At 38.5% G+C, this 14,676-nt stretch overlaps 1 protein-coding gene across 2 annotated transcripts in view; it reads left to right on the forward strand.

The window, feature by feature from the left end:
- SRGAP1 (SLIT-ROBO Rho GTPase activating protein 1) overlaps nucleotides 1–14,676 on the forward strand; it is a 269,221-nt gene that overhangs the window by 226,267 nt on the left and 28,278 nt on the right. For both annotated transcript variants that reach the window (XM_029205131.1, XM_029205130.1), the window contains exon 15: nucleotides 1,400–1,534. In XM_029205131.1, the coding sequence (XP_029060964.1) occupies nucleotides 1,400–1,534 (135 nt within the window). The remainder of the gene's footprint in view (nucleotides 1–1,399; nucleotides 1,535–14,676) is intronic.

Consider the following 14,676-nt stretch of genomic DNA (forward strand, 5'->3'; position numbering starts at 1 on the left):
AGTTATAATGATTTGTATTGTGTCTGCTTCTGGATACATCTGCACCTTCCTGCCTCTGCTTGGAAGTCAAGCCAAGGATGCAGAGGGAGGGGCATCAAGGCTTGGAGACAAGGCAACCCCTCTTGGTCCCATTTGCCCTAACCTAGACTTGACACAGAGCCAGTTTGAAACCTTGGGTAAAGAGGTGAACTTGGAGCCAGATTGTTTTTCCTCTTCCAAAGCCTCCTATAGTGCATAGAGCCGAGCGGCCTCCCCTCTCAAGGGCTAAGTGTCCAAGTCTCTTACATGGACCATATTCGAGATAAATTGAAATGTAGTAAAGCCTCAGGTTCCTGTGCCAGCCACTGCAAGCAAAAATGCTTTATTATTTTTCCTTGAACATTCCCCTAGTATGTTGTTTGTTTGTGATCCCTTTGGGTAAGGCTTTCTCACAGTGGGCCAAAAAAAAATATTTTGGTGAATTCGTGTTCAATGATTTCCTACCCTTGAAGCAGAGAAAAAGGAACCACAGGTCCCTGAAAATAAGCTGCCCCAACAGGCAAAAAAAAAAAGTTAAAATTCAATGTACAATTTTTGTGAACTTTAGAAGAGCAGACCTGTGAATAAAAAAATGGAGTTTGATTTAAGGCTGTACATTATGTTGAACTTCTTAAGGATTTTATTTCAGTTTGATTCTCAGGGAGGTGGACAAGCCAGGTCAGTTACCTGATCATTTTAAAGTGCTTAGCATAAAGAATAATATAATTTCATGTTTGTGATATATTTTTAAATTTTCCACTTTTTATGCAAATCCCTTGGTACTGTTAAGGTACATTTTCAAATTCCTCTCTCTGATTTCAAAATCTCCCACTGCTGAAAGCAGCTTTCAAGTCTGCTATGAACACCACCATGCCACTTTCAGAAGTATTTATTTAATTGTCGGTATTCACAATTAGGTGAGTCCTGTAGTATTTCTGATAGATTTTGCTGATCCATATAGCATAGCCAGACAGACCTATATTGTTTCTTTTCCCCAGTAGAATAAGAAACACAGAATATAGTATTTGAATTTATGTCAACCTAATATAACAGATTTTAGCTTTAAAAAAAAAAGTTGGGTCCAATTATAAATCCCACAATATTTTATTTTAAGATTTAGGTAATTTGTAAGGGATTATTTGGTAGCATATGATAAAAAAAAAAGCTTTATTTTAACCAACTATTTTTAGGTTAATCATGGGGTGGGATATCTAAACCAGTTATTTTAATTTTAGTAGCATATAATCTTCCATAAAACATAATTAAAAGATACATGTATATATAGAAATGTGTGTGTGAGTATAGAAACATTTTTGTTCAGAGATAAAAAGAGAAGCAATGTGCATGTAACTAATTTTTCTTTTTTGATTTTTTTTTTTAGGTGAAAACCCTTTGGCTGACGAGCAGAGTAACCATGATATTAACTCAGTTGCTGGCGTTCTAAAGCTCTACTTCCGTGGGCTGGAAAACCCCCTCTTTCCTAAGGAAAGATTTAATGATCTGATTTCTTGTGTCAGTAAGTGGGCTTTTTTTTTTTTTTTTTTAACAATTCTTTTCCCACTAAAATTACTTCACTAACCAATTTCCTGGAAAAGGCAGTGGCCCCTCTCCCTGTATCTTCCTCCCCCACCATTACCCATCACCACCAAATTTCTGAGACTATTTGTTTTCTTTCTGGATCCAGCGTGAGTCATCTTCCCAGCTGCGGCCTCGCCCTTCGCTGAGTGGGCTCTGCTCCTAAACATTCCTCGGGCTCCACAGAGCCCGAGAGCTTCCCCGTTAGTATGTGGGATAGAGCAGAGAGGCAGGTACCAACCAGCTGAAGGTGAGGAGAAGGCTGTAAGCATGGAAATATAACTCCTTTTTGCCTTTTGGTTCTTAGTTTTCTCCACTGATCTTAGGAGTAGGGTAACTTATCCATCTTCGAATGTTACTTCAAGAAACAAGGTAAAAGGTGGGGACTTCCCTGGTGGCGCAGTGGATAAGACTCTGCACTCCCAATGCGGGGGGAGCCTGGGTTCAATCCCTGGTTAGGGAACTAGATCCCACATGCATGCCGCAACTAAGAGTTCACATGCCACAACTAAGGAGCCCACGTGCTGCAGCTAAGACCTGGTGCAACCAAATAAGTAATTTTTTTTTAAAGAAATAAGGTAAAAGGAGATAAATGATCACTATTACAGTGCAGGAACAGCAGGTGGTAATTATCTGTCAGTGGGCATCCCCAGCTAATAGGCAGAGTTGCTCTGGGACCATGTATGATATATTATGAAACCCATAGTCAGCAGCAGAGTAAAGCATTGCTGTTTTCTGCAGGGGGTGGGGAGCTCTTGTCACTACAGGAAGGAAGGTGAAAATAATGATACTGAGAATTAGGTATTTAACCTCAGTCACGTCCCATACCTCTATAAATGTGGTGTCCTTTAAGTCCAAATTCCTGGGCAATGGTGGAGAGCTGACTTAAATCACATAGTGAGGGTTTCCATGAGAATCAAGCTTTACTCTAATGAGCAAACCTCCTCTGCCAAACCACCCCCCTGAATCAGCAGGTCCAGCGGACCTCAGAAGATCTCTCCACTCACCCTTCCTTCCCCATTCCCGTCACCAGGGCCTTGGTTTCTCACTGGGAGACCCTACGTGTAGGTTTTGGCCTCTTTCCTTACCTCTCAACCCCAGCTAGATTCAAAAGGGCAAATCGAGTGTTACATTACCACCACCGCACCACCCCGTTTAAAACCTATTTCAATATTTCCCACCTGAAAACAAACCCCTTGGTATGGCCAACTCACAGAATGAAATTCTTCCTCTCCTTGATCTCTCTCCTTCTATGCACTCATCTCCTGCCGACTACCCTATTGCCTTTCTTTTATTTATTTATTTTTGGCTGCGTCGGGTCTTCGCTGCTGCGCGCGGCCTTTCTCTAGTTGTGGCGAGCGGGGGCTACTCTTCTTTGTGATGCGCGGGCTTCTCATTGCGGTGGCTTCTCGTTGCGGAGCACGGGCTCTAGGAGCGCAGGCTTCGGTAGTTGTGGCTCGCGGGCTCTAGAACGCAGGCTCAGTAGTTGTGGTGCATGGGCTTACGTGCTCCGCGGCATGTGGGATCTTCCCGGACCAGGGCTCGAACCCGTGTCCCCTGTGTTGGCAGGCAGAGTCTTAACCACTGCGCCACCAGAGAAGCCCCCTTATTGCCTTTCGATTTCAATAGTAGCAACCTGCAGGCACGCCAGGCCATTTCCCACCTCCGTGCCTTTGCCTGTGCTGTTTCATCTGCTGTCCCTGACAGCCATTTGACATCCACTAGGAAGGATTTGCTGAACTGGCACTCCTCCCAGACTGCCATCCTCCCTAGTACCCGAGGCAGCATTAGTCACTTTCTCCTCTACTAATAGTCCATTGTATACATATGTCTATAATTTTTCTTAAAGCCCCGCATTACAATTACTTTTAACCTCTCTGTCTCCCTCTACTACAGAGAGTTTAGGGAAAAGGCTAAGAACGTAGGTTCCAGACTCAAACAGCCTAGGTCCAAATCCTAGGTACAAATTGCTCAGCAAGTTTCTTAACCTCTCTGCACCTCAGTTTCATCATCTATAAAATAGGGAGAACATTAGTCCATATATAATAGGGTTGTGAGAATTAAATGAGTTAATACACGTAAAGTGCCAAGAAGAGTGCCCAGCATGGAGTACGTTCAATGAAATGTCTACATTTAGCTCCATGGGCGTGTGAGGTCTTGATAGTTTATTCCGTTTTGTAGCTACAACACTTGGCATAGTTAATTCCAGTCATGTGGTGAGTGAATAATTCATAGTTGTTAAATAGAATTTAAATGAAAAGTCAAAATTCCACCAAAATTATTTGGTTGGCATCCATGCCTGAAGTCCTAGATCTCATTGAGTATGAATTCCCTGGTGATAATTACCTCCACCCCCGCCCAATACAGTCTGATGCGTGTGTGGAATTCAGAAGTGTGCCTGAGTGTCCATTCCAAGGCCCTCGCATAGCCTGAGTCATCACAGCAGCCTCTGACTCAGCTGGAAAGAACTGAGAAGGTGTCACACTTCTGGAATTCTCCTTTGGCCATATGCAAAGATTTCCCTCACCAGCTTAGCCAGGAAGTCTAAATCTGCAAAAATTATAAGCACTCTCTAATGTTCAGTGGTTTTCTAGGTACATACATCATCAACATTTATGTTTACATATGCCAGCTGGATAAAGACCAGTGGGCTGCATTGTCATTTACTACTGCAAAATCACATCACACTTTCATTAGATGAGAAATATTATTTTATTGTGGTTATTAAAAGCTGAAGCCTTAGAGTCAGAAAGATCTGGGTTCAAATCCTAGCTTCACCACTTAACAACTTTGTAACCTGGGGCAGAGATAAATATTTAATCTTTTAAAATATCTGTTTCTTTATCTACTTCATAGAGTCTGTGTGAATAAAGGAGATAATCCATACTAAGTGTTTATAGCATCATGCCTGGCACATAATGAGCCTAAGTATATGTTGCTAGCTGTCACCATCACAACTATTACAACTACTCCTACTACAAACTCAGGTCACATATGCCAGTACCTGGGTCAGGCATTTACCAATCTATCTGTCCAGCAACATATGTGTTTCTCTGCCATAATTACTTCACGTGCATTTAGAAATGATGTTAGCTTAACCCAGAAGTTGTGTTGGTTCCAGCATGATTTTTCCCACCACAGTAAATGTTTTGTAACAATCCAAGACAAGCTTTCTCAAAATTAAATACGAAGCAAAATAGGAAGAAAATAAGGGAAAAAAAGGAAAATCTACAGAAATACCTTTCTTTTTTTTTTTAACATCTTTATTGGAGTATAATTGCTTTACAATGGTGTGTTAGTTTCTGCTGTATAACAAAGTGAATCAGTTATACATAAACATATATCCCCATATCTCCTCCCTCTTGCGACTCCCTCCCACCCTCCTTATCCCACCCCTCTAGGTGGACACAAAGCACCGAGCTGATTTCCCAGTGCTATGTGGCTGCTTCCCACTAGCTATCTACTTTGGTAGTGTATATATGTCCATACCACTCTCTGACTTCTTCCCAGCTTACCTTTCCCCCTCTCCATGTCCTCAAGTCCATTCTCTACATCTGCGTCTTTATACCTGTCCTGCCCCTAGGTTCTTCAGAACCATTTTTTTTCTTTCTTTTTTTTAGATTCCATATATATGTGTTAGCATACGGTATTTACTTTCCTCTTTCTGACTGACTTCACTCTGTATGACAGACTCTAGGTCCATCCACCTCACTACAAATAACTCAATTTCATTTCCTTTTATGGCTGAGTAATATTCCATTGTGTATATGTGCTACATCTTCTTTATCCATTCATCTGTCGATGGACACTTAGGTTGCTTCCATGTCCTGGCTATTGTAAATAGAGCTACAGTGAACATTGTGGTACATGACTCTTTTTGACGTATGGTTTTCTCAGGGTATATGCCGCGTAGTAGAATTTCTGGGTCGTATGATAGTTCTATTTTTAGCTTTTTAAGGAACCTCCATACTATTCTCCATAGCAGCTGTATCAATTTACATTCCCACCAACAGTGCAAGAGGGTTCCCCTTTCTCCACACCCTCTCCAGCATTTATTGTTTCTAGATTTTTTGATGATGGCCATTCTGACCGGTGTGAGGCGATACTCATTGTAGTTCTGATTTGCATTTCTCTAATGATTAGTGATGTTGAGCATCCTTTCATGTGTTTGTTGGCATTCTGTATATCTTCTTTGGAGAAATGTCTCTTTAGGTCTTCTGCCCATTTTTGGATTGGGTTGTTTGTTTTTTTGATATTGAGCTGCATGAGCTGCTTGTATATTTTGGAGATTAATCCTTTGTCGTTGATTTGTTTGCACATATTTTCTCCCATTCTGAGGGTTGTCTTTTCGTCTTGTTTATAGTTTCCTTTGCTGTGCAAAAGCTTTAAAGTTTCATTAGGTCCCATTTGCTTATTTTTGTTGTTATTTCCATTTCTCTAGGAGGTGGGTCTGAAAGGATCTTGCTGTGATGTATGTCATGGAATGTTCTGCCTATGTTTTCCTCTAAGTGTCTGGCCTTACATTTAGGTTTCTCATTCTCTTACATTTAGGTCTCTAATCCATTTTGAGTTTATTTTTGTGTATGGTGTTAGGGAGTGTTCTAATTTCATTCTTTTACATGTAGCTGTCCAGTTTTCCCAGCACCACTTATTGAAGAGGCTGTCTTTTCTCCATTGTATATTCTTGCCTCCTTTATCAAAGATAAGGTGACCATCTGTGCATGGGTTTATCTCTGGGCTTTCTATCCTGTTCCATTGATCTGTATTTCTGTTTTTGTGCCAGTACCATACTGTCTTGATTACTGCAGATTTGTAGTATACTCTGAAGTCCAGGAGCCTGATTCCTCCAGCTCGGTTTTATTTCTCCAGACTGCTTTGGCTATTCGGGGTCTTTTGTGTTTCCATACAAATCGCGAAATTTTTTGTTCTAGCTCTGTGAAAAATGCCTGTGGTAGTTTGATAGGGATTGCATTGAATCTGTAGATTGCTTTGGGTAGTAGAGTCATTTTCACAATGTTGATTCTTCCAATCCAAGAACATGGTATATCTCTCCATCTGTTTGTATCATCTTTAATTTCTTTCATCAGTGTCTTATAATTCTCTGAGTACAGGTCTTTTGTCTCCTTAGGTAGGTTTATTCCTAGGTATTTTATTCCTTTTGCTGCAGTGGTAAATGGGAGTGTTTCCTTACTTTCTCTTTCAGATTTTTCACCATTAGTGTACAGGAATGCAAGAGATATCTGTGCATTAATTTTATATCATGCTACTTTACCAAGTTCATTGATTAGCTCTAGTAGTTTTCTGGTAGCATCTTTGGGATTCTCTATGTATAGTATCATGTCATCTGCAAACAGTGACAGTTTTACTTCTTCTTTTCCGATTTGTATTCCTTTTATTTCTTTTTCTTCTCTGATTGCAGTGGCTAAAACTTCCAAAACTATGCTGAATAAGAGTGTTGAGAGTCGGCAACCTTGTCTTGTTTCCTCATCTTAGTGGAAATGGTTTCAGTTTTTCACCATTGAGAACAATGTTGGCTGTGGGTTTGTCATATATGGCCTTTATTATGTTGAGGTAGATTCCCTGTATGCCTACTTTCTGGAGGGTTTTTATCATAAATGGGTGTTCAATTTTGTTGAAAGATTTTTCTGCATCTATTGAGATGATCATATGGTTTTTCTCCTTCAGTTTGTTAATATGGTTTATCACATTGATTGATTTGCGTATATTGAAGAACCCTTGCATTTCTGGGATAAACCCCACTTGATCATGGTGTATGATCCTTTTAATGTGCTGTTGGATTCTGTTTGCTACTATTTTGTGGAGGATTTTTGCATCTATGTTCATCAGTGATATTGGTCTGTAGTTTTCTTTTTTTGTGACATCTTTGGTTTTGGTATCAGGGCGATGGTGGCCTCATAGAATGAGTTTGGGAGTGTTCCTCCCTCTGCTATATTTTGTAAGAGTTTGAGAAGGATAGGTGTTAGCTCTTCTCTAAATGTTTGACAGAATTCACCTGTGAAGCCACCTGGTCCTGGGCTTTTGTTTGTTGGAAGATTTTTAATCACAGTTTCAATTTCATTACTTGTGATTGGTCTGTTTATATTTTCTATTTCTTCCTGGTTCAGTCTCAGAAGGTTGTGCATTTCTAAGAATTTATCCATTTCTTCCAGGTTGTCCATTTTATTGGCATAGAGTTGCTTTTAGTAATCTCTCATGATCCTTTGTATTTCTGCAGTGTCAGTTGTTACTTCTCCTTTTTTATTTCTAATTCTATTGATTTGAGTCTTCTCCCTTTTTTTCTTGATGAGTCTGGCTAATGGTTTATCAATTTTGTTTATCTTCTCAAAGAACCAGCTTTTACTTTTATTGATTTTGCTATCATTTCCTTCATTTCTTTTTCATTTATTTCTGATCTGATCTTTATGACTTCTTTCCTTCTGCTAACTTTGGGGTGTTTTTGTTCTTCTTTCTCTAATTGCTTTAGGTGTAAGTTTAGGTTGTTTATTTGAGATGTTTCTTGTTTCTTAAGGTAGGATTGTATTGCTATAAACTTCCCTCTTAGAACTGCTTTTGCTGCATGCTGTAGGTTTTGGGTCGTCGTGTTTTCATTGTCATTTGTTTCTAGGTATTTTTTGATTTCCTCTTTGATTTCTTCAGTGAGCTCTTGGTTATTTAGTAGTGTATTGTTTAGCCTCCCTGTGTTTGTATTTTTTACAGATTTTTTCCTGTAATTGATAACTAGTCTAATAGCATTGAGGTCAGAAAAGATACTTCATATGATTTCAGTTTTCTTAAATTTACCAAGGCTTGATTTGTGACCCATGATATGATCTGTCTTGGAGAATGTTCCATGAGCACTTGAGAAGAAAGTGTATTGTGTCGTTTTGGGATGGAATGTCCTATAAATATCAATTAAGTCCATCCTGTTTAATGTATCATTTAAAGCTTGTGTTTCCTTATTTATTTTCATTTTGGATGATCTGTCCATTGATGAAAGTGGGGTGTTAAAGTCCCCTACTATGATTGTGTTACTGTCGATTTCCCCTTTTATGGCTGTTAGTATTTGCCTTAAGTATTGAGGTGCTCCTATGTTGGGGGCATAAATATTTACAATTATTATATCTTCTTCTTGGATTGATCCCTTGATCATTATGTAGTGTCCTTCTTTGTCTCTTGTAATAGCCTTTATTTTTAAAGTCTATTTTGTCTGATATGAGAAGTGCTACTCCAACTTTCTTTTGATTTCCATTTGCATGGAATATCTTTTTCCATCCCCTCACTTTCAGTCTGTACGTGTCCCTAGGTCTGAAGTGGGTCTCTTGTAGACAGCATATATATGGGTCTTGTTTTTGTATCCATTCAGCCAGTCTGTCTTATGGTTGGAACATTTAATACATTTACATTTAAGGTAGTTATCGATATGTGTGCTCCTATTACCATTTTCTTAATCGTTTTGGGTTTGTTATTGTAGGTCTTTTCCTTCTCCTGTGTTTCCTGCCTAGAGAAGTTCCTTTAGGATTTGTTGTAAAGCTGGTTTGGTGGTGCTGAATTCTCTTAGCTTTTGCTTGTCTGTAAAGGTTTTAATTTCTCCGTCGAATCTGAATGAGATCCTTGCTGGGTGGAGTAATGTTGGTTGTAGGTTTTTCTCTTCCATCGCCTTAAATATGTCCTGCCACTCCCTTCTGGCTTGCAGAGTTTCTGCTGAAAGATCAGCTGTTAATCCTATGGGGATTCCCTTGTATGTTATTTGTTGCTTTTCCCTTGCTGCTTTTAATATTTTTTCTTTGTATTTAATTTTTGATAGCTTGATTAATATGTGTCTTGGCATGTTTCTCCTTGGATTTATCCTGTATGGGACTCTCTGTGCTTCCTGGACTTGATTGACTACTTCCTTTCCCATATTAGGGAAGTTTCAACTATAATCTCTTCAAATATTTTCTCAGTCCATTTCTTTTTCTCTTCTTCTGGGACCCCTATAATTCGAATGTTGGTGCATTTAATGTTGTCCCAGAGGTCTCTGAGACTGTCCTCAATTCTTTTCATTCTTTTTTCTTTATTCTGCTCTGTGGTAGTTATTTCTACTATTTTATCTTCCAGGTCACTTACCCGTTCTTCTGCCTCAGTTACTCTGCTATTGATCACATCTAGAGAATTTTTAATTTCATTTATTCTGTTGTTCATCATTGTTTGTTTGCTCTTTAGTTCTTCTAGGTCCTTGTTAAATGTTTCTTGTATTTTCTCCATTCTGTTTACAAGATTTTGGACCATCTCTACTATCATTACTCTGAATTCTTTTCCAGGAGTGCTGCCTATTTTCTCTTCATTTGTTTGGTCCGGTGGGTTTTTACCTTGCTCCTTCATCTGCTGTGTGTTTCTCTGTCTTCTTATTTTGCTTATCTTACTGTGTTTGGGGTCTCCTTTCTGCAGGCTGCAGGTTCATAGTTCCTGTTGTTTTTGGTGTCTGCCCCCAGTGGGTAAGGTTGGTTCAGTGGGTTGTGTAGGCTTCCTGGTGGAGGGGACTAGTGCCTGTGTTCTGGTGGATGAGGCTGGATCTTGTCTTTCTGGTGGGCAGACCACGTCCGGTTGGTGTGTTTGTGGGTGTCTGTGAACTTAATATGATTTTAGGCAGCCTCTCTGCTAATGGATGAGGCTGTATTCCTGTCTTGCTAGTTGTTTGGTATAGGGTGTCCAGCACTGTAGCTTTCTGGTCGTTGAGTGGAGCTGGGTCTTAGCGTTGAGTTGGAGATCTCAGAGAGCTTTTGCCTTTGATATTACGTGGGGCCGGGAGGTCTCTGGTGGACCAGTGTCGTGAACTTGGCTCTCCCACCTCAGAGGCTCAGGCCTGACACCCGGCTGGAGCACCAAGACTCTGTCAGCCACCTAGCCATTGAAGAGGTAAGTCCAGGTCCAGGAAGAAGCCCAGCTCTACAGTTTCTCCTCCAACACTCTTGATTTAGCCCTCTAAGCATCTAATGTGGAACAGTGAACAGGGTGTTCTGGCAGTCTGAGCAGTTGTCTTCCGACTCCAGTCCCATCCTTCTAAACTCTCGAAATATCTTTCTTTTATGCGAGGAGTGCCTTATATGAAATGCTGCAGGTGCAAATAAAGAAGCTGCAGAGACATTTCCCCCTGTATTTAAACAATGGATTAATGGAAAAAAAATGGGTTAATATCCTTGGGCTAATTTTTATGAAAATAGTCTCTAGTGGAAATGAATACCCTCCAGGACCAACATCTCATAGAAGCAGGAGTCCCCCGGGGATTAAGGCCACTAAGGATGCTAGGTGCACACACCAGTAGAGATTTAACTTGCTAGTAATTTAAGTGGTTTTTTTTTTTTTTTTTTTTTTTTTTTTGTGGTACGCGGGCCTCTCACTGTTGTGGCCTCTCCCGTTGCGGAGCACAGGCTCCAGACGCGCAGGCTCAGCGGCCATGGCTCACAGGCCCAGCCGCTCCGTGACATGTGGGATCTTCCCGGACCGGGGCACGAACCCGTGTCCCCTGCATCGGCAGGCAGACTCTCAACCACTGCGCCACCAGGGAAGCCCTTTAAGTAGTATTTTTAATGTTTTTGTTAGTGCTCTAATTACAGAGTTTAGTAGATGTTGAATAGTCTGTCCCAACCCTACATTATTATAAGTCCTATTATTTTTAGTGTGTAATTTTGCAGAATGGGATGTTTTTCAAGAACACTTACTGGCACTATATATAACAACCCCCTTTCTTCCAACATCTAATCTATTTAAAAGGGGGTTCCTGGCTATTATTGATTTGTCTTTAGGCGTGCATTTTCTCTTACCATGTGACCATGATATATCTTTTTTCTTGGATTGTCTGTGAGTTATTTGAAAATGGTATATGTCGTTCATGATTATATCCTTTCATTGATATTACAGACTTTTAATGATTTGGACCGTTGATTAATCGCCTGCAATGTTGCAAAACTTTCTCAGGATTCAAAGACTTGATTTTTGCATTCAGGAGGTTTAAAATCTACTAGAGGAGATAAGACATTTACAAATAAATGCAATCTAAGTATGTGATAGAAGCAAAAGATTTAGAAATGTTAGCAGAGAGAGAGAGAGTTTCATGGAGATTGATTGCTTTGTCCATGTCATCTTCTAGCATCACCATAATTGGATTTGATTTTCCCTATTAAGGTAATTTCATGTGATAGTTATATCGTATAGAAAAACTTTCCTTTTCATCTTTTCTAAGAGTTTACATAAATCTCTGGAACACCTACTACCTTTTGCTTACCTACTTTTGAATTGTTTGGGGAAAGATTTTTGTGTGTGTGTGGTGAGTTGTTATTGTGCCATTTTTATGCCCCTAAATACCATGTTCTTTGGAAGCTTGCTTGCAAGTGTAGTAAAAGGGAATTTGTCTTAGCATTCTCTCTCTCTTTTTTTTCAGTGTGCACTATTCATCCCCAATTCACTATAAATTTCTTTTTAAAAATTACTTATCTGGATGAAGACATCAAAGGCAGTCTAAATTTGAAATAAGCTTGATAGTATCTCCATTTCTTACCCAAGGATTTTGTTTTTGTTTTTTTTGTAAACCATCCACTTTGTGAATGGTTTTGTGAATGCTCCAGATCATACCCACACAGTCTGGGCAGCTTCTGAAATGTCCGTGTACTGTGGCTCTGAGGTTCCCTAGGGCATAGATCCAAGTGACTTGCTCTAGTAGACATGCTCAAGCAATTCATGGTTTTTCCTGACTGCCTTGGGGCTGTGAACCCAGAGGAAACATTTGCACTTCATTATGTGTTATCATTATGCGTTATTATTTAGGGGACTGTTTGGACACAAGCAAACTTTTTTTAGGAGGGTAGATTTTTTAACCTATCACCAAACCAACATGTAGTCATTGTAGAAAACTTGAAAAATATTTAAAGAGCACATAGAACAAAATACTGTCATACATAATGCCACTACCCAAAGAGAATCAATAGTGTGTACGCATTCTGATCGTTTATATTCATATACACACACAACTGTTTTTTAATTTATTTTTTATTGAAGTATAGCTGATTTACACTGTTGTGTTAATTACTGCTGTACAGCAAAGTGACTCAGTTATACATATATATGCATTCTTTTTCATATTCTTTTCCATTAGGGTTTATCACAGGATATTGAATATAGTTGCCTGTGCTATACAGTAGGACCTTGTTGTTTATCCATTCTGTATATAACAGTTTACATCTCCTAATCCCAGACTCCCACTCCTACTCTCTCCCACCTCCCTCCCCCTTGGCAATCACCAGTCTATCATCTATGTCCCTGATTTTGTTTCTGTTTCATAAATAGGTTCATTTGTGTCATAAATAGGTTCATATTTGTGTCAAATACATAGGTTCATTGTGTCATGTATTTCGTTCTTTTTTATGGTTGAGTAGTGTTCCATTGTGTATATGTACCACCTCTTCTTTATCCATTCATCTGTCCATGGACATTTAGGTCACAACTGTTTTTAAAAGCCAAAGTGGTATAAATCCCCACTTGCCCATGCTGTCTTTGGAATTGACCCCAGTTCTAGACTGAGGTCTCTTTTCCCATATTGCAATAGCTTCTAAATAAAATCTGTTTTTACCACTTTAAAAAAAAACAAAAAAAGTGGAACTGTACTCTCCTTTTTGTAACCTACCTTCTTTTTGACTTATTTATTGTAGAAAATTTCAAACATCTACAAAAGGATACAGAAAGATATATTTATGTATAAATAATATAATCACCCCGCTTTAACAATTTCCATTTCTTAGCCAGTCTTGTCCCACGTATACCCCTTATATCATCCCTCTGACATCGATCATTTCATCTGTGTGTGTGTCTCTGGGAAATGACAGTTCTTTTCTTTTTTTATACAACATAGCCACAATACTATTCTCATACCTTAAAAAAATAACAGTAATTCCTTAAAATCATCAAATAGCCAATCAGTGCTTTTTAAAAATAATTGTTTAATATGCAACTAATATGTGATTACTATAGAAAATTAGAAACTAAGTAAAACAAATCATCTATAATTCTTCTGCACAAAGATAATATTAACCTTTTTAATATCTCCCCAGATTTTTTTCTATATATATATATGTACTTTTTAAAGCAGCTTATTGAGACACAATTCTCATACCATACAATTTATCCATTAACGTTTGCAATTCAGTGGTTTTAGTATATTCACAGGATTATGAAAATCACCACAATCAATTTTAGAACGCTTTCCTGACTCCAAAAAGGAATCCCAATTAGCAGACACTTCCCATTTACTCAAAACCACCACCAACCTCAGCCCTAGACAACCACTAATCTACTTTCTCTATATTTACCTATTCTGGCCATTTCATATAAGTGGAATTATACAATATGTGGTCTTTTGTGACTGGATTAATTCATTTAGCATGTTTTCAAGGTTCATCCATGTTGTAGCATGTGTCAGCACTTTTTTAAATTGTCAAATCATATTCCATTATGTAGATATACCATAACTACATACTTTTGATAAAAACTGTATTATACCAAATGACTGCTAGTGAATGTAAGATTTCTTTTAGAGATGATGAAAGTGTTGACTGAAGTTATGGTTGCTCAATTCTGAGTGTACTAAAGACCATTGAATTATACACTTCAGATACGTGAACTGTATCTCAATAAATCTGTTATTAAAAATTATAACATATTTGCTTTTTTAAACTTTTTAAATTTAATGATGTTATTAACATTTTCCCACATCACTAAATATTTTTCAAAACACAGTTTTTAGTGTCCATATAATGGTTTTTATTTAACAAATCCCCTAGTTTTAGAAATTTAGGTTGTTTCCAGTGATTTTGTAATTATACAAAAATACCATGATGAACCTCTTGGTACATAAATTTGTTTGCTCATATCTGATCGTTTTATGTAAAAATCTTTTGAACTCTTTTCCTGGCACTCCAGTGTGTGTTTTTGTTGCTAAAAGTTCTTTTGGCTTTACTGCCATACAGGGTAGTTCTCTCTCTGAACTCTATAAATTTGTTTCATGCATTATAATGATTTTCTCAAAGATTCCTTTTCTCCTTAAAAATGTTTAAT

The sequence above is a fragment of the Monodon monoceros genome, unplaced genomic scaffold (genome assembly GCF_005190385.1).
Source record: "Monodon monoceros isolate NGI ecotype Baffin Bay Population unplaced genomic scaffold, NGI_Narwhal_1 Super_Scaffold_6, whole genome shotgun sequence".
NCBI lineage: Eukaryota > Metazoa > Chordata > Mammalia > Artiodactyla > Monodontidae > Monodon > Monodon monoceros.